This window comes from Macaca thibetana, chromosome 1 (assembly GCF_024542745.1).
Source record: "Macaca thibetana thibetana isolate TM-01 chromosome 1, ASM2454274v1, whole genome shotgun sequence".
NCBI lineage: Eukaryota > Metazoa > Chordata > Mammalia > Primates > Cercopithecidae > Macaca > Macaca thibetana.
In genome coordinates, this window is record NC_065578.1 from 187,138,628 (window position 1) to 187,160,094 (window position 21,467).

The 21,467-nt window shown below is 33.7% G+C and overlaps 1 protein-coding gene across 13 annotated transcripts in view; it reads left to right on the forward strand.

The window, feature by feature from the left end:
- Nucleotides 1-21,467, forward strand: part of COP1 (COP1 E3 ubiquitin ligase) — a 259,658-nt gene that overhangs the window by 70,561 nt on the left and 167,630 nt on the right. For 4 of the 13 annotated variants that reach the window (XM_050767154.1, XM_050767160.1, XM_050767117.1 and 1 more), the window contains exons 7-9: nucleotides 1,307-1,366; nucleotides 2,779-2,855; nucleotides 21,374-21,431. In XM_050767154.1, the coding sequence (XP_050623111.1) occupies nucleotides 1,307-1,366; nucleotides 2,779-2,855; nucleotides 21,374-21,431 (195 nt within the window). Of the gene's footprint in view, nucleotides 1-1,306; nucleotides 1,367-2,778; nucleotides 2,856-3,970; nucleotides 4,025-21,373; nucleotides 21,432-21,467 lie in introns of all 13 variants that reach the window. The other 9 variants (XM_050767165.1, XM_050767169.1, XM_050767145.1 and 6 more) reach the window with 4 other exon arrangements.

Sequence of the window (21,467 nt, forward strand, 5' to 3'; positions counted from 1 at the left end):
TGAATGAATAAGTTGTTATATTGCCAACTTTGCCTGTATTGCCGCAGAAGATACTAATGCTAATAAGTCTCTATAAAAACTCTGTTCACCTTATCAGTCATTAAAGAAGTGAGTTAATAATAAGGTACTGTTTTCAATAGGTAGTAAAGAATAGTAGTTAACAGCATGAATTCTGTAACAAGAAGCCTACCTTAATTTGAATTCCAGTTCTGCCACTTATGGAATGATTTTGGACAAATCATTTAACCTTTCTGTGCCTCATTTTTCACATCTGGCAATCAGTAATATATAAGCATTAGTTGTTAATATTTTACATTTATAAATTTGTTCAATATATCCGGGTTAGAGTAAGACAACCGCATATTGTTGATAGAAATTTAAATTGGTATAGTGTTTCTGGAAAGCAGTTTTCTTTTGATTGAATCATTTCATTTTTAATACTCTCTTAATCAAATCTGAAGTAACCTTTTAATAAAATCTGAAAATGAAATGAAATCTGAAAGACCAATATGTTCCCGAGTAATATATGATAGTTTGCAGGCAACTGAAATCTCTCATGAGACAGGGAATGGTTCAATATGTTGTTTAGTGTTATTCAACAATTAAATGTTAGCATTTTAGTGGCATGGAAAATTATTATGGTTTAATAGGCAAGATACAAAACATAAAATATCTCAGATATGTTTTTAAAACCCTTAAGAAGGAGGTGTTAAGATACTGACTTGTGGTTGCTTTTGGATGAGGGGATTTAACCTCTGTCAGACTAATGTTTATTTATAAAGTGTGATTAAAGGCCTGGTGCAGTGGCTCATGCCTATAATACCAGAACTTTGGGAGGCTGAGGCGGGCAGATTGCTTGAGCTCAAAAGTTGGAGACCAGCCTGGGCAACATAGTGAAACCCATCTCTATTAAAAATAAATTAAAAAAAAAAGTAAAAGTGTGATTAACAACTGACATGCTGAGTTTTTCTGTTTAACAACTAAATGAGGTAATGTGAAAGTTCTTTGGCTATCTTGTATTTTTTTAAGTCACTGTCGTTCATCTCTCATACTTTTATTGTAAAATCAAACTGTTATATTAAAGAAGTACAACATCGTGTTTTCACATAATTCTCTACCATTGCATTTAAAAATGGGAACTTCTAGCTATATTTTGTTGGTGGTTATCCCTCCTGTTAATTTGCCATTAGTGCCCAGTTTGATAGAAATTATTTTCCTAATGTAAATTTATTTTATGATCATGGTGATGCCATTTTGGTTTGGCTTAGGCTTTTTTTTTGTCTCTCTCTCTCTATTTAATCTGCAGCAACTGGAACAGATCCAGAAGGAACTAAGTGTTTTGGAAGAGGATATTAAGAGAGTGGAAGTAAGGAATCAAGAATTTCTCGCATCCTTAGCAATTTTTCAATTTCATGAAATTGTCACCTTTCCATTAAGTTACCATGTTAAGTTTATGGGATTGGTCTTAGTTATGAAGAAAGTAACAGCTGTTACTTTCATTTTAATTGAGAATGAATTTTTGTAAAAAAAAAAAAAAATTCTGAACACTTGATGATAAAATATAGTCTAAATTTGTTTTACAATGTTTTATTGCCATAATTTTTCTTGATTAGATTGACAAAAAAAAAACCACTCAGTTTTCTTGGAGTGCCATCATAACTTAAAACTGTCAATTATTACCACTAAAATGCTTTTTTTATTAACAATTTTTACATACCTACTCTGTGCATTTCTAGGAGTTAAGGTTAATTAAAAGAGAAATACAAGAATACATTACCAATATTCTGGGAATTTACGTTTAATATAGTTTACCTAAGGAAATTTATGGGAGGATCCTTGGGAGTCTTATAGGATATTATGATTTGAAGTTTTTGCCTTTGGCTGTATTTATTAAAAAATTTAGTTTGTGTTTTTAAATTATTTATATGTTATAATTTTCTTTTGCTGATATGTAGAACATGTTAAAGATTAATGGATTTAATATTTAGTGGATGTTCAGTATCCTCTGTGGCATTCTTAAGTTGTTACACATTTATGTCACTTACTTGACTGTATGATTGAGCTGAGCTTGGATTAGCCAGAAATAATTCTATCTGATGATGCATCTTTAGTGGCATTTTAAAATTTGCTGTTTCTTCATTAATCAAAATTACATAAAAAAGGAAGCTAGATTGTCAGTGTGAAAGGCAAAATTTATATAATGGTTGATTAGGCCTATTCCTCTGGATTACTGATCGAAAATTAGAGTTTAGGTCATTATTAAACAAAGCTAATATTTCAATCTTAATGTTTGTGGAAAATATATATAAAGCAGAGACTTGACATATTCTGGGTGTTTTTTGTGCTTTTGTGTTCAAGAGTTGAACCTGATGATCCAGTTATCTTACTGTCATATTTATCTTAGTATTTATCAATAGATAATCACCTGAATTAATGATGTGCGTGCTAGTTCACTATTCACGTAGTATAATGTACATGTCATTTAAAATATTTACATTTATCTTTTTCTGCATTTGGTAGCTTCATTAATGATGAACAATATTTAGTAAACAATTTATAGTTCTTTAAGATTGTGTACCATAGAAAAGGCTTGTCTCTTAACTTTTCACATGTCCTTGCTTTTCTATTCTGTGGAGAGGAAGCCTTCAGAAATTTGATGTTGAGACAAATGAGGACTGATGAAAACCCGGGAATAGAAAGGAATATATCATGCCTCTTTTTGATTTATATATCTTCTATTTGAAATGTCTACTATAATTCAAATAATTTTATTTTCAGGAAATGAGTGGCTTATACTCTCCTGTCAGTGAGGATAGCACAGTGCCTCAATTTGAAGCTCCTTCTCCATCACACAGGTACAAGCTTCACACTTGCAATTGATTAGAATTCATGTTACAAAATGTGCATATGGTCTAGTTCTTTAGGAGCGTTTTCCATGCAGTGTATGAAACCCCTGAGAAATTACTTTGGTCATGATCTAGAAATGAGATTCATATGGCCCATCTGTTTCCTTAATGCGATGAATTTTATGCCAGGAAGAGTTAGCGAGTAGAAGACTATAATGTTATGAATTCACAGTTGGATTAAAAGTTTGATGACTTTCTTAAAGTAATAATAGCTCTAAATATCTTGTGAATTAAAGTCAGATGACATTAAAAAATCTAAATTTGAGAACATGAAGTGGTAGTATTAGGGAAAAATGTGGTAAGATAAAACCTTCGACTTTTCCCCCTAACTTGTTAAATTTTATTGGGCAGATCACTTTTCCCACATTTAAAATGAGGGCAATAGACAGATCTGTTAGTTTAGATTTCCTTGATATTTTCTTATAACTCCTTGTTATTAATTAATTATTCTCTATGTTATATTAGAATGGCGTTATATTTGTCATGACCATTTCCCAAGATTTTAGAATAATGCCCGGCTTCGTTTAGTAGTAGCTATTTGTAAAATATAGTGAATGTGTGTGTTTCCCTTTTAGCTTCAAAATTCTATCTCATGAAATATGTACTCTCTCAGTCTTGAGTTTTGAATTTTTATGCTTGAAATGTTCAAACTAAGAACAGTTTTACATGAAATCATGTGTTTTTTGGTTTGTTAAATCCACCCTCTGCTTAGGATAATGATGTAATGGAATCTTAACAGACAAATAGTTTTAGGGTAATGTGGACTATCAGGAAGTCCAATTCTACTATGGTAAATTATAATAACCTTCAGAATCTATCACTTTAGGAAAGCTGTTTTGGATCTAGTTTGGTACATTGTGTACAGAAAGAGTGCAGGGTTGTTCTAGTTGAGGAGAATTCAGAGATTTGACATTTTTCCCATTAATTATAGTATGGAGAATCCTTGTGAGTTCTGGTTGATTCTGGTATTATTTTAGCTGTGTAATTCAGTTGATTTTCTTCTATATTTTTCTTTCTTTGAAACATTTGAGAATGACTTGTCTGTGTATATTGTTATCTTTAAGCCTAGAATTCAGTTCTGATATGCACAGGATCTTTGTCAATGGAATATTTATTATGTAAGTACATACAGGGAAGAAAAAGTTGTCACATCACAAAAAGTTCACTAATAATGATTCATTCCCATTGTCTTATTCCTCTCTGTTTAACAGTAGCATTTTTTTTTTTTTTTTTGTATATGTTGTTTCCAGATCTTTGTTACTCAGTCTGTCATTGATTGTTGGATTTTATGAACTTGTGACAGTATAGTGAATTTACTTAATTGCTCTATTTATTGAATGCCTCTGATATGCTAGGAGCTATTCTAGGTGTTGGAGCTAGCTGACAAAGTCCCTGTCCTTTTGGAACTTACCTTTTGGGATGTGTGTATGGAGGTTGGGGGAGATACTAAAAGGGCTAATGTATAGCGTAGTAGTATATAACATAATACAGTCATGCACTGCATAATGATGTTTCAGTCAGTGATGGACTGCATATATGATGGTGATCTCATAAGAAAATAATGATCTCATAAGCACATAAAGAGACCTAATATATGACACTTGATATTGGCATTGCAGATCAAGTAGGGGAAATGACTGATATTCAGTAATGGCGCTGGGACATTGGTTTTTTGCATATATATATTCACATATATATACACATACATATATATATATACACCATCTTGGTTTGTGTAAGTATACTCTGTGATCACATAATGACAAAATTGCCTAATGACACATTTCTCAGAATGTGTCCCTGTCATTGAGTGATGCATGACTGCACTACCTTAGGAAGAATAATTAGGCATGCTAGGGGTTTGCAAAAGGGTTCTGTTTTAGTTTTCATAGCCAGGCTTCTCCAAGGAGGTGGCATCTAAGTTGACACATTAATCAAGTAAAGACTAATTATGATAGAAAGTTATGGGATGGTGTTAAACAGTATCTGATTTAGATTTTAAAATGTTTACTTGGATTCCTGTGTGGTGGACAGAGAAAATACTACCAGTGTCCCTCTCAACTTCCTGACATTGGAAGCTAGGGAGAAAAGTTAGGAAGCATTGTAGCAGTCAGAAGAGAGGAGGTTGGTTTGCATTAGGATTTTATTGATGGAAGAGGTAAGAGTGGTTGTATTGTAAAATAAAGTAGCAGATCTTGTAAAACATACTAGATTTCATGAAGTTTATGAAAATGTTGTTGGAGAATTGCTAGAATTGCTTGCAAAGCTATCATTAAATTAGATTCTAGCAGAGTTATATGGGTTAACAGTTCAAGAAGCAAAAATAGGCAAACAGTATTTTCTTCAAGAGTGTTTTGATGTTTTCTGTAAACAAGTGATTTGAGTATCACTGAAGGCTTCAGAGAGGCACTTGGGAAAAATGATGTAGCCCTTAAATACTCTGAGTGAAAATGATCCTTAAGATTACGATTTGAAATCGGACATGCTGACATGAATATTATCTTTTATAATACTATTAATATTTGATTTTTCTTTAAGCAGCAGCATGTAGTTGCAATTTTACTGATCATTTTTCTTTCAGAATTGTTAGCTTTATTATTTAAATGCCAGACAATTTTTGTTCTTATTCCTCACTAAAAAGTTTTGATCTCTCTTTAAAACAGGCTTACTTTACAAAGTTCTTTTCTAGATTTGTTAGTTTTCTGTAATGATTATCTTTATTATATGTCAGGTCACTGAATCCTTTACATAGATTCTGGGTTTATGTTTAGATTAAGTATTTAAATGAAAAAGAAAAGCAGAAGCCAGATAATGGTATTCCCTCCCTTTCCCAGTCCCCCACAGAACTTTATATTCTACCTACTTTGATTAGCTGTAATTGTCATGTCCTGTTTTACTGCTTCTGCCTTGTTTAGATCCTTAGCATCACCTAATCTAGCAATAGTCTTTTAACCTGTCCTCTTATGTGTTGTCAGAAATATGATGTTTCTTTCCTGCTTAAAATTTTTCAGTAGCTGCCTATCATGTACGTTGATTTAGATCCATCTCTTTGCATGACCCTCCGTAATTACCTAGCCCCAGCCTACTGTTTTCGTGCTTTAAAGTTGTATGTAACTCTCAAAGCAGAATGTTAGGGTATCTTTGCTTATACTGTTCCTTTTGCCTAGAAACTTCTCCTGGATTCAACTGTTAAGTAACTATCCCCAAAGACCCCAAACCTGGGGTGAGGTCTTTCTTTTTATTTTTTATTTTTTTTATTTTTTGTTTTTATTATTATGCTTTAAGTTCTAGGGTACATGTGCATAATGTGCAGGTTTGTTACATATGTATACTTGTGCCATGTTGGTGTGCTGCACCCATCAACTCGTCAGCACCCATCAACTCGTCATTTACATCAGGTATAACTCCCAATGCCATCCCTCCCCCCCGCCCCCCATAATAGGGCCCTGGTGTGTGATGTTCCCCTTCCCGAGTCCAAGTGATCTCATTGTTCAGTTCCCACCTATGAGTGAGAACATGTGGTGTTTGGTTTTCTGTTCTTCGGATAGTTTGCTGAGAATGACGGTTTCCAGCTGCCTCCATGTCCCTACAAAGGACACAAACTCATCCTTTTTTATGGCTGCATAGTATTCCACGGTGTATATGTGCCACATTTTCTTAATCCAGTCTGTCACTGATGGACATTTGGGTTGATTCCAAGTCTTTGCTATTGTGAATAGTGCCGCAATGAACATACGTGTGCATGTTTCTTTATAGCAGCATGATTTATAATCCTTTGGGTATATACCCAGTAATGGGATGGCTGGGTCATATGGTACTTCTAGTTCTAGATCCTTGAGAAATCGCCATACTGTTTTCCATAATGGTTGAACTAGTTTACAATCCCCCCAACAGTATAAAAGTATTCCTATTTCTCCACATCCTCTCCAGCACCTGTTGTTTCCTGACTTTTTAATGATTGCCATTCTAACTGGTGTGAGATGGTATCTCATTGTGGCTTTGATATGCATTTGTCTGATGGCCAGTGATGATGAGCATTTTTTCATGTGTCTGTTGGCTGTATGCATGTCGTCTTTTGAGAAATGTCTGTTCATATCCTTTGCCCACTTTTTGATGGGGTTGTTTATTTTTTTCTTGTAAATTTGTTTGAGTTCTTTGTAGGTAACTATCCCCAAAGACCCCAAACCTAGGGTGAGGTCTTTCTATTCTTTTTTCAGATGCTCTTTCCCTAAAAACTTAAGGGAAGGGAAAAGGAAGCAGGAGATAGAATTAACCACTTGTTTTGTAAAGATTTCTACTTATTTTGATCCTGTTTCTATAGTATGTGTTACTTTGGAAAAAATACATGTTTTCCATGCTGTACTGTAATCCTGTGAATATTGGTTTTTTCATATACTTCCACATTTTTATGTATTTACATATAATAGGGACTTAAATATAAGGTTTTGAGTAAATATATACCTAACCTAGAATGTCATTTAATTTTCAATTTGTGAATTTACTGAAGCATGACATTTAGTACACTTAATAAGTAAATAATTCTTTTAATCTTACTATAAAAGCTATCAGTTATGCTTCATTGAGGTGAGGTATTTAAAAAATAAAAATAAAAATCAGTTGAATTTTTTAACCTTGTAAGCTTTCATCCATTTCAAACTTTCCATATAATCAATCAAACCTATGACTGCTATACTTAGAACCTTTTTAGTCTGTTTTAAATTCTAAGGAAGGAAAGTCTTCACAATTCTCAGTATAAACTATAGTTTACATTTTATTGTTGCATAGTTGTGTGTGTCAAATAATGAATAAATCAGAGATTAGTAGGCAAGCATAGCCTCTCTTACTTATTGTGAAGTGGAATTGGTTCTTTTGTATAGGAGGGTGATTATGAGGATATATATCCTATTTGCCCTTCTAGAGTATTATTAATGTTTTAGACATTTTTTAACTTTTTAGCTCAGACTTTATTTAAATAATACGGCAAAACATTTTTGTTAGGTTCTCTTCCTGGCAAATAGGACAGTGCTGATTTTTTTTTAGATTAAAACATACTTAGACTAGGCTTGATTTTCTCTGAATTTTTGAGAGCGTAAACTGGGTGGACTCTACATGGATTAACAAATGTGGATGTTAGGCTCTTTAAATATTATTTAGTTTAATATTATGTGTAATTGAATAGAAAGGACTGCTAAATAACTTATTATCAAGCCTATGAAGCCATTAGCTTAGTATAAACCTAGTATTACCCTCTTGTGGTTAGCTGTATATCTGGTGTGATGAGGAACATTGGCATACTATTCATTAGATTTTAAATCCTCGTCAAAGCCATTGCAGTAACTTTGCTTTTAAATTTCTGAATGTATCTTATTGATGTCATTTCTCTCTTAGAAATAATTATCTCATAATTGCTTTATTCTTTGTCTTTAAGCAGTTTTGGAATGGTGAGTTATTAGTCTCTTCTGTGTGTTCAGAACATCAGAGAACTTAGTTTGAAAAATGATGTATTAGTTGAAACTTCTCTATCTCCTTCAGCGGGGTATGCTTTATAAGATCCAGATAGTTGCTGGAGTTAAATTTGCGTAGTAAGTCTTGTTTTTCTAAGATAGTATGTAAATGTAGTACGAAATACAAGTACTAAATAAAATTTTTTGATCTATAGTCTCTTATCTTTAAAATGCTTTTACTGATAAGAAATTGCTGTTGATTGAAAGTTTAATTCATTTTTTTAAAAAATGTCATACAGGCATGCATTAGTTTAAATTCTGAATTGCCTGTTTTCTGTGCTAGAGGAAGGAGGAGATTTATGAATAAAATATGTAGGTAAGACTTTTATATAAGACACTTTTGATTTTATTTACTCTATCAAACATTTTTGAAGCATACCTTTTATTTGTGTTTCTATAATTTTGACAAAGTTCCAGATGAATCATAGTATAGGGATAATAGGAAAAAGCAAGGAATCATTTTATGGAGGCTAGGAATATTTAACATTAAAAATATATATGTAGGGTGGTGATCTAATACCTTGTGAATTCATATATTTTATAATTTGAATACATTAATGATATTTAAGAAACGATATTGCATAATAGCTTCTGGACTACATTAAGAAATTCCTCTAGTTTACTCTTGTCACTCTGTGCAATTATAGTAATCTCTGGTCATTGAAAGAATATATGCTTGGGATGGGTATGGAGGACAGGAATGAGTCTTTAGTAGATGAAAAGTGAGCCGTCTTCCCTATTTTTGCATAGTGAGTCTTTGGCTGGATTATTACCCCTGACATTGTCGTCTGCCACTTCACATGTTAATGCTTAAGTTCTTAGTACCTTTTGGCAACTATTATTGGTTCAACAACTTTATTTTATTTGATATTTTTTTTCTTAATGCAGGAAATGAAATGTTTTTATGATCAAGTTGAACTAATCCTTAAGGGGAAGCTTATGACAATACAGGAAGTTATCTGTACACAGGCTAATACTTTTTCTCAAATCTTCAAGGTTAGGTGATTATAGATGGATTTTTAAGAAATCTCAACTACACTTGCATTGGAGAGTTTTGAACATACATGGTGTTTTGATGTAATTTAATGAAGCTTACCTTTATGTGAGAGTAGTAAAACCATTTGATTGTTTTATTCTTGTGAGTACTAAGGGTTACTTGACTTAATTCTGACCCTAAACCATGCCAAGGAGTTGAACTTGATGCCAAAGTCAGTAAAATAATTGAAGAATCTTAAGGAATCTTGATTGTGAACTAAAACAAAAACAAACACAAAACACAGGAAACAAACTTCCATGGCAATAACGTAGGGGATTCTCTTCGTACACCTGTAATTTCTCATTAAAATTGACAGGTAATAGAAATTCAGTAAGTTCTGAAAACGTTTCTTGAAACTGTAATTTTCTTTAGAATAGTTGAAGAATTTATTTTCAGTCATTCAGCCAGTATTTGAGGTGTACCAGGCGTGTATAAAAAACACTGTGTTAGAACCCAATTATTGAGAGAAAATATTTGTAAATCATATATTGGATTAGGTGCTAATGTGCAAAATATACAAGGAACAAAATATACAAATACTCTATGAAACAACCTATTTTTAAAATGAGTAAACGACTTGAACAGGTATTTCTCAAAAGAAGACATAGAAATGGCCAACAGATATATGAAAAAAATGCTGAACATCTCTAATCATCAGAGAAATGCAAATTAGTGCACATCACCTCACATTTCTTAGATTGGCCGTTATCAGAAAGATGAAACAAATGTTGATGAGGATGTGGAGAAAAGGGAGCTCTTATACACTGTTGGTGGTATTATAATTAGTACAACTACTTTGGAAGACATTATGGAGGTTCATCAAAAAACTAAAAATAGAACTAATAATAAAAATACGATCCTGCAATCCCGTTACTGGGAATATTCTCAAAGGAAATAAAATCACTATGAAAAAAATCCCATCTTCTTTGTCCCATTATTCACAGTAGCCATGCAAACAATGTAAGTATTTATCTAAATGGATGAATGGATTTAAAACATTTGTTGTGTGTGTGTGTATATACATACACACACACACACACACACACACACACACACACACGAATACTATTGCACCTTAAAAAAAACCCAGGAAGTTCTGTCATTTGCACCAACACAAATGAACCTAGATGACATTATGTTAAGTGAAATAAGACAGGCACAGAAAGACAAATACTGTATGATCTTGCTTACATGTGGAATCTAGAAAAGTTGAACTCACAGAAGTAGAGCATAGTATGGTGGTTAACAGAGATTAGAAGTGGATGGGGAGAGGGGAGAAGTTGGTCAGTGAGTACGAAGTTATAGTTAGGAAGAATCAGTTCTGGTGTTCTGTTGTGCAACAAGGTGGTTATAGTTAATGATAGTGAATTGTGTATTTTAGAATAGCAAAAGAGAAGATTTTAAATGTTCTCACAAATATTTGAGGTGGTGGATATGCTATACTCTGATCATTTCACAGTGTATGCAGGGATCACAATATTTTATACCTCATAAATATTCACAATTATTATGTCAATTAAAGATAAAAATGTAAAAAACACTGTTAGGCACTAGGATATATTTGTGAATATGACAGACCCAAGAACCCTGTTCTCATGGTTACATATTCTTAGGAGGAAAAATAAGATATGTGGGTGAATTGGTTATTCTCTTTAAAATTTGGTGTAAATAGACTTTTTGATTCCAATAATTTATAATCATCAAACTGTTTAACTCAAAAACTGTAGTAATTATGATTAATTGGTAGGCATTTCAGGATTTCTATAAAATATCCTTGGGTTCTTGTTAAGAACTAAAATCAACAGAATGAAGGATAAAAATCTTATGATCATTTCAGTTGATACCTAAAAAGTGATGTTGATGCCAAGCGTGGTGGCTCACACCTGTAATCCCAGCACTTTGGGAGGCCGAGGCGGGTGGATCATGAGGTCAAGAGATCAAGACCATCCTGGCCCGCATGGTGAAACCCTGTCTCTACTAAAAATACAAAAAGCTGGGCGTGGTGGTGCACACCTGTAGTCCTAGCTACTCAGGAGGCTGAGGCAGGAGAAATCGCTTGAACCCAGGAGGCAGAGGTTGCAGTGAGCCGAGATTGCGCCACCGCACTCCAGCCTGGTGACAGAGCGAGACTCCGTCTCAAAAAAAAGAAAAGAAAAAAAAAGTGATGTTGATAAAGTTCAACATTCCTTCATGATAAAAACCTTCGATAGATTGTTTATAAAAGGAACACACTTCAACATAATAAAAGCCATATGTGACAGACCTGTAGCTAGTCGTACTAAATGGTGAAAAAGTGAAACCTTTCCTCTTAGATCTGGAACTCAACAAGGATGCCCACTTTCACCATTGTTACTCAACATAGTACTGAAAGTCCTAGCTAGAGCAGTCAGATAAGAGAAAGAAATAAAGGGCATCCAGATTGGAAAGGAAGAAGTCAAATTATCCCTGTTTGCAGATGATACGATCATTTATTTGGAAAAATCTATAGACTCCACCAAAAAACTATTAGAACGAAATGATACAGATTCAGTAAAGTTGCAGGATACAAAGTCAACGTACAAAAAATCAGTAGCATGTTTATATGCCAGCAGTGAACAGTGTGAGAAAGAATAAAAAGATATTCTTATTTATAAAGCCACAAATAAAACTAAGTACTTAGGAATTAACCAAAGAAGTGAAAGGTATCTATAATGAAAACTATAAAGCACTGATGAAAGAAGTTGAAGAAGACACAAATAACTGGAAAGATATGCCATGTTAATGGGTTGGAAGAATCAATATTGTTAAAATGTTCATACTATCCAAGCAATCTACAGATTCATTGCAATCACTATCAAAACACCAATGACGTTCTTCACAGAAATAGAAAAAAATATCCTAAAATGTATATGGAATCACAAAAGACCCAGAAGAGCCAAAGCTGTCCTGAGCAAGAAGAACAAAAATAGAGGAATCATATTACCTGATTTTAAATTGTACTGGCGTAAAAACAGACATATGCCAATGGAACAGAATAGAAATAGAGGACCCCGAGACAAATTCACACACCTATAGCAAACTCGTTTTTAACAAAGGTGCTAAGAACATACATTGGGGAAAAGACACTCTCTTTAATAAATGGTGCTGGGAAAGCTGGATATTTATGTGCAGAAGAATGAAACTTGATTCCTACTCTCATCATATGCAAAGATCAAATCAAAATGGATTAAAGATTTAAAGGCCTCAAACTATGAAACTACAACAAGAAAACATTGCGGAAACTGTGGGCAAAAAATTTTTGAGTAATACCCCACAATCACAGGCAACCAAAGCAAAAATGAACAAACGGGACCATATCAAGTTAAAAAGCTTCTGCACAGCAAAAGAAACAATCAACGAAGTGAAGAGACAGCCCACAGAATGGGAGAAAATATTTGCAAGCTACTTATCTGACAAGAGATTAATAACCAGAATATACAAGGAGCTTAGACAATTCTATAGGAAAAAAAATGTAATAATCATTTAAAAATGGGTAAAAGATTTGAATAGACACTTCTCAAAAGAAGACAAAAATGGCAAACCAGTGTATATAGAAGTGTTCAACCTCATTGATCATCAGAAATGCAAATCACAACTACAATGTGATATCATCTCACCCCAGTTAAAATGGCTTTTATCCAAAAGTTAGGCAGTAACAAATGCTAGTGAAGATGTGGAGGAAAGGGAACCCTTGTCTGTGCTGGTGGGAATGTAAATTAGTACAACTACTATGGAGAACAGTTTGGAGGTTCCTCAAGAAATTAAAAATAGTAGCGTATTACCTAACAATCCCACTGCTGGGTATATATCCAAAAGAAACCCATATATGAAAGACTTATCTGCGTTCCCACGTTTGTTGCAGCACTGTTCACAGTAGCCAAGATTTGGAAGTAACCTATGTGCCTATCAACAGATGAATGAATTGAGAAAATGTGGTACACTTACTCAATGGAGTACTATTCAGCTGTAAAAAAGAATGAGATTCTGTTATTTGCAACACCATGGATAGAACTGGAGGTTATTATGTTAAGTGAACTAAGCTAGGCACAGAAAGATAAACAACACATGTTTTCAGTTATTTGTGGGATCTAAAAATCAATTGAACTCAAGAAGATAGAGAATAGAAAGATGGTTACCAGAAGCTGGGAAAGGGTAGTACGGGGCTGGGGAGGTGGGAACGTTTAATGGATAAAAAAAAAAAATATTAATTAGAATGAATAAGATCTAGTATTCGATAGCATGACAGGGCAACTATAGTCAATAATAATTTAATTGTACATTTAAATACAAAAGTATAATGGGATTGTTTGTAACACAAAGGATAAATGCTTGAGGGGATGGATATCCCCATTCTCCATATTGTGATATTACATGTTGCATGCCTGTTCCAAAATACCTCATGTACTTTGTAAGTATATACACCTGCTGTGTACCCAGAAACATTAAAAATTTAAAAAAACTTAAAAAGATCTAAAATCACTGCTTGACGAAGATGTTAAAAGTTCGTTTAAATTCTGAAGTCTGAGGTGTGAAGAAGCCAAATTGCAGTGTTCATGAGTGTCAACCAAGACTCCTATTTGAAATTCAGATTTTAAAAATCTGATTGATTAGGTTTGAGGTAGATCTCAGATTCAGATGCAGACCTGGGGTTGGGGCGTGACAGAGATGCTACTTTAGAAAATATGGGAAGATTGATTTAGTAATTGATGATAAGCCTGTGTTACTTACATGTGTTTAAATAAATCCTTAAATCTGACATGCTTATTTTCCTTTTTATAAGAGAAAGTTCAAATATTCAACACAAACATTTTATAACTGCGAGTATTTCATGTTTTGTGCAGGATGGGGGTAAAGATTTGTAATTATTTTACTCTATTCTGTAAAGTTACACATTCTTCTGTAATGTCTTTGAAACACCTCAGATAAAGTTTCTGGGCTTGAGAGGGCCAGAAAAGTTGAAATCAAGTCTCTGTAAAGGAAACAAAGTATTGGTATATACCAACCATTCCCTGTTAATTCCATTTGTATGCTGTGATCAAAGCCTCATGTTTATGACTTTTTGTCCTTTCGGGTTAGAGTCATTTAGAATCACATAGGAAACTTTTTACCCCTTTAATTATAATAGATGTACTTTGATTCTAGGAGATCAGACATGGGGGTACGTAGGGAAACCAAAGCAAACCAACTTTGCTTAGGTATAAGGGCAACCATATACAAATGTAAAATTTCACGTGCTGTTATCATTTACCATTTCTGCTGCTCATGCTCTCTCTCCTACCGAAGTCCCGTCATATTTTTCCCATTCACCACATCCCCCAATCTTTGAATTTTTAATTAATTGTTTTTAGAATGCTTCTTCTAATTATTTCTGGAATAATTCTGATGTTATTTCAGATAGTTCTTTTTTTTTTTTTTTTTAACAGGTTCTTTTTTTAAAAGAACCCTGGTGGATTGTATCAACTATATCACCTGATAATTTAAAATTTCTACTGTGTGAATTACAAATAAATTGTAATCTACTCCAACTTGTTGGAAAGTGGTAATAGAATACAAACTAGTCAAATACACCACTTTGTGTAATGAACTGAAACTTTCACTGATTTTGTTAGAGGCAGATCAGTCTTGTTGGTCTTATTCCTTTGAGCTTATTTTTGTCTATTTTAGAATTCTACCAACCGAAGTAGTTTACTTCCAAAAGTAATAAAGCAGTAGACTCAGACCTGTTCCATCTTTTAGAAATTTTCCTTCCTGCTTGCTTTTTATATCTGCTAGCAGTAAGTTTCTTTCTAAGGAAACTCCTCTTACAAAGAAAACTTTTAAATGAGCTGCTCTTTTGCTTTCTTTTTTCAGTTTCAGAATTTTTATGTATTAAACATTTTAAAAGGCAGTAGAAATATTAGGTTCTGTAGTCCCCATATGCATTATGTAACTGTGACTCTTTGTAACCATGTACTAATTAAAAGACAAGAGGGTGCTGGGTAAATTTTTTTCTGGAGTTCTGAAACACTGTGATAGCTTCTGTTGTTTGAAGAATAAATTGCCCCTATGTCTTTTCTGTAGAAATCATAGATAAGTATTCTATCCTTAGTACTTTTGTTGTTGTACTAACCTTGCATTCCTTAAGTAAACCTAAATTTGTATGATGTATAAGTTCCCAAAACGTTTTTGGAAATCTTTTGGGTCAGAGTATAGTCATATTCCTTTCCTGCCTTTACCGATTTTAGAAAGATAACAGAGTACATATGCCATGTATCATATAATACTGATGGAAGAATAAGAGGGACTTTCCCATAATCAAGCACATTAGTATTTCAACATTGAAACATGATGTCAGATGTGTTCAGACCAAGTTTTTTGTTTTTATCTTTAAATAGGTTGCAAACAAGCATTTGATTTTCAGAGTTTTGAATTTTAGGTCTTATATAATCTTTTTGAGCCCAAACTTTTTTTTTAAGGCCAAACTATATTGCGAAAAATCTATTTATTGCTTAAAAAGCCATTGTCATCACCAATATTTATTTATACAAAATTTGTGTCCTTGAAATTCAGATACCATGAGAAGAGTTTAGTATTGTCTGTTTCCTAACAGGCAATGAGAGAAGATTTCATTTTAATTTTCAGTTGGATTTTGCATCAAAATCAGGAAATCTATTTTAGAAGTACTTTCCTAGAGGAGAACTGCATTTATATGTTGCAACTGTCAAAGTAGTATTCCAGCTGTGGAATTGTGTCATTGCACTCCAGCCTGGGTGACACAGTGAGATCGTAAACAAATGACGTTTAAAGATATGAAAATAATGTCTGGTACATAGTAAGAACTCAATAAATGTTAGCTGCTGCTGTTATTGTTGTGGACAGATTAGTCGCATAGATTTTGGGTGATATATTTGACTACTTGTGTCAAATGTTAAAGGGTATATGGAGTAAAACAAGAAAAAACATGAAGAATGATTTTTAGTATCGCTGGAGGTCTCTGCAAAATTGGGGCCACAACAATTTTGGTTGCTCAATAAATGGGATTTACTATTAATTTAAAATTAAATTAGAAATATTAAATTATTTAAAATTTAGTATTTTCAGGTTACTTCTTAGTGTTTTCTTTTGGAGAAACTGGTTCAGTAACTATATGTAGAACACTGGAAAGGAGCAAGTTTTATTTGTAGCTCCATTTGATTTATTTATTTAAATGTAACTCTTTTTTCTCTCTTTTACATTTATAGCAAAAAAAATGATAATAGTCTAATTTTATGTGAGTATGTGGCATTTTGGACTCTCTTTGATTCCCTTATTCGTAATTCCATATTTATTGTCTACGTTTATCCTAAAACGATCTCAGTGTGCTTTATTTTTGCTCATTGATTTAAAATTTCTCTTTATAATTTAATTAGCTAATATATCTACTAATAATTTAAATTTAAACCATTCTTTTTCAATATAAAAGCCTAGTCTAAAATCAATATGCCTATTATTTTTCCAAGAGTGAACCATTGTTTTCTCTTGGTTACCTCTTCATTATACTATACCTCATATGTGAAACTGACTTAATAATCTTACCTTCTAGTTAGGAAATATGTCTTTGCTTTTGAAGGAAAATAATCTAGGTGAAAATAGTTATATGACATCTACTTGCATAACTGAATTTCTTTGATACCTCAAATTAACAGCTACATTGTTTTTACTTATTTTAGCAAAGCTTCTCATTGTTACCAGCAAGAAGATTAGGAACTGTTTTATTATCTTTTGATTAAAGCGTATTACTCCTCTATCAGTTTTACTTACTACTCTGAAAATTTTTTTCCTTGACATCTTTTGATGTCTTTATTAAGTGTTTTTTGTTGTTGTTGTTTTGTTTTGTTTTGTTTTGGAGGTGGAGTCTTGCTCTGTTACCCAGCACCGAGGCTAGAGTGCAGGCTCACTGCAACCTTCGCCTCCCAGATTCAAGAGATTCTCCTGCCTCAGCCTCTCTAATAGCTGGGATTACACACACTTGCCATCACGCCCGGTTCATTTTTGTATTTTTGTAGAGTTGGGGTTTCACCATGTTGGCCAGGCTGGTCTTGAACTCCTGACTCAGGTGATCCACCTGCCGCGATTTCTTAAGCTAGTGTAACTTTTATAACTTTATTGACATTTATTTGAAAAATACATGATTCTGTCTTATATTTATAGGTTACTGTTTTTCATTTTTCTCTTTAAAATATGTCTATGAGGTGGGGGCTTATCCAGGATTTTCCTGTTCTTCAGTTAGAAAACATAAAGTGCCTAGGTAGTTTATATAGCATGGTGGTTCTTGTGGACTCTGGAACTTGACTGCTTGGGTTTGAATAATAACATTGCTATTTCCCAGTGTTGTTATCTTGAGCCAAATATATAATCTCTCAGTGCTCGAGTTTTCTCACTTGAGAAATGAGAATGATAATAGTATTATCTACATTAGAGCTGTGAAGTTTATTTAGGTTAGTGCATAGTAAACCCTCAGTAATTGGTACTGTTGATATTGTTATTGCCATCTAGTGACTGCAGATGAATCAAGAGTTAAAGTAGTAGTACAGCACCAGAGTCAAGAGGGACCCAGCCGTGTCAGTGCTTTCTAATATTCTTTTTTTTTTTTTTTTTTTTTTGAAACGGAGTCTTGCTCTGTTGCCCAGGCTGGAGTGCAGTGGCGTGATCTCTGCTCACTGCAGGCTCCACCTCCTGGGTTCATGCCATTCTCCTGCCTCAGCCTCCCGAGTAGCTGGGACTACAGGCACCCGCTACCACGCCCGGCTAATTCTTTGTATTTTTAGTAGAGACGGGGTTTCACCATGTTAGTGAGGGTGGTCTCGATCTCCTTACCTTGTGATCTGCCCACCTCAGCCTCCCAAAGTGCTGAGATTATGGGCGTGAGCCACTGCACCCGGCTATATTCTTTTCTCTGTGTGTGTGTGTGTATGTGTATGAATGTATGAATGTATGAATGTATGATATATATTAAGCAGAATTAATGGGTTTTATTATTCAAATTTTTCTGTTGCAGTCTGTATTATACCTTTTTCTTAGTGAATTAAATTAAGAACTGCTAGAAAATACGTTTCATATTCTGTAATCATTAATAAGATACTATTTTAATTCTTAGTTATATCTGCAATAAACTGATGAGTATTTTTTAACATATATGAAATGTAGAATTATATCACTGTATACACTGAGATATCAGTATGCATTTTTTTGGCTTGCAGTCACAAAATTCTGAATCATAAATCCATAAAAATGTATAGCTGGAAATGTTCTGTTCTATAGGCCTCTAAATATGCAGCTACATGATTTTATTAATGTTATACAAACGCTAGGGGATTGAGTTTCATTAGTAGGAAGAACAGAGATTTTTAATGCATTGCATTACCTCACTTTCAGTCCTATTAGTCTCTGGATGGAGTAAACTGAAAATAGCATGCAGTCTTGTCATACCAGTGTGTGACTCTATAGGAAAGGCAAGCAATGGTTACATTTTATCTAAATAAACTCATGAGAAGAACATTTGAATTCTTTATATGGTTAAGTTCTTTAAAGGCTCTTTTATAATTCAGTTTTGCTATAGGAACTGTTAACACAATTAAGGGTTTTTTTTTTTTTTAAATGTGCTGTATTTTTTGGCACTCTCTAACTTTATTTTTTCATTGATACATAGTATTTTGTACTTGTCTGTGGGGATACTTGTGATATTTTTTACATGCATAGAATGTGTAATGATCAAGTCAGAGTATTTGGGAGTTATCCCATCACCTTGAGCATTTATCATTTCTTCTGGCTATTTTGGTTTTGGTTTTGGGTTTTTTTGTTTTTGTATTTGTTTTTGTTTTTGTTTTAGACGGGGCCTCTCTCTTGCCCAGGCTGGAATGCAGCGATGCGATCACAGCTCATTGTAGCCTTGACCATTTGAGATTAAGTGATCTTCCCACCTCACCCTCCTGAGTAGCTGGAACCCCAGGCATGCACCACCACACACAGTTAATTATATGTAGAAAACGGGGTCTCACTATGTTTTCCGGGCTGGTCTTGAACTCCTGGGCTCCAGTGACCCTCCCACCTTGGCCTCCCAAAGTCCTAGGATTATAAGCATGAGCCACCGTGCCTGGCCTCTTCTAGCTATTTTGAAATATACAATATATTGTTGCTAACTATAGTCACCTTAGTCTGCTGTCAAACCTTAGAACTTATTTCTTTCATGTAATTTTGTGTTTGTACCCATTAACTATGCCTTTAAAAAAAAGAAGACTTCTGTGTAGGCAGATTCATATGATTTATTTTTGAAAATGTGAAGTTTTATGTTACTAATCTTGTTAATAAAAGAAACTAAAATTTATTGAATATTTGCTGTATTTTGGCATCATACTGTGAACTTTACATGCATTATCTTATTTAAATCTCAAACTTCTCTGATATGTCTTCATCATTTAGTAGATGGAGAAGCTAGAACTCAAGTAAGATTAACCTCTTGCCCAGAGTCAGGCTATTCACTTCTATGGGTAAAATCCAAACTGTGTACTTCTAAGAATACGTCCCATGCTTTAACCTTTGAGGTTCTTTCAGTACTAAGTAATTAATCATTTTGTATATTTGCATATAGAACCATTCTAATTAGTAATCTCAATTTCTTAAATTTTGTAGGGTAGAAAGAATATAATTTTTTTGTTGTTGTTGTTGTTTGTTTTTTGAGACAGAGTCTCACCCTGTCACCCAGGCTGGAGTGCAGTGGTGTGATCTCAGCTCACTGCAATCTCCATCTCCCAAGTTCAAGTGATTCTACTGCCTCAGCCTCCCAAGTAGCTGGGATTACAGGAGTGTGCCACCACACCCAGCTAATTTTTTTATTTTTAATAGAGATAGGGTTTCACTATGTTGGTCAGGCTGGTCTTGAACACCTGACCCCAGGTGATCCGCCCACCTTGGCCACCCACAGTGCTGAGATAACAGGCATGAGTGACCGTGCCTGGACTAAGCATGTTTATAGTAGAAATAGAGAAAAAGAATTTACAAAAAGTAAATCGTAATGTATACAGTTGGTGTATATGTCATGTGATTTTCAGTTGTTGATAGTTTTTTATGTAGGGCTTATTTAAAGATGGGAGGGAGATAGGAATGATGAAATGGTAAGATAGAAATGCCAAGATAGAGGAAGTAAAAGATAGTCTACGCTTCTGGATGTTTTTTTAGGGTTAGATAGAATGTATAGAGGATATAATCACATAAAAAGAACCAGTGGAGAAAGCATATTATGTTTGACCAGAGCAGAAGAAGCTAGTATATTGGTTTTGGGTTACAAAGGCAAGATTATTGTTATTTTACCATTTATTTTATTCTTTTGATAGTTCTGTTTTTCACATGAGGTTTGATTATAATATTTTGAAGCTGGGAGGGACTCGAGATAATATATAAATAGCTAGCCTTCATCACCTCGTTTTTATAGATGAGGAATCTTGAGTGATTGATTATAAGGTAACTGTCCAAGAACACATAGCTTTTTAATGGCATAACAGGGTCTGTTAACCATAGACTTTGATTGCATGCTTGTGCTCTTTTCCCAATAGTGTAAATTTTCTTTTCCGTAGAGTTCCCCAAACCTGATTAACCTATCTGAAAATGAAATATAAACAAGTAAATTTATATAGACACCTGCCTTGTGATTATCCCCTGTTGATATTATTTCTTGGTTTATGTGTTTGAGGTGGTGAATTGAAGTGGTAAATTGCTTAAACATTTGCTGATATGTCGTGGGTTGTCTATTTGATCTTTAATGATTGGCAGTAAATGTTTTCTTTGCTTAGAAATTGGAAATACTGGGCTTATGTATGATATACTTTAGATTTAGTTTTTCAGTTGTTAAAATTATGTAAATACTGAAATCACATTTTTCTCTCTTCATTTTGCAGTAGTATTATTGATTCCACAGAATACAGCCAACCTCCAGGTTTCAGTGGCAGTTCTCAGGTAAACAATATCTTTGTTTTAATGATACCACAAGTA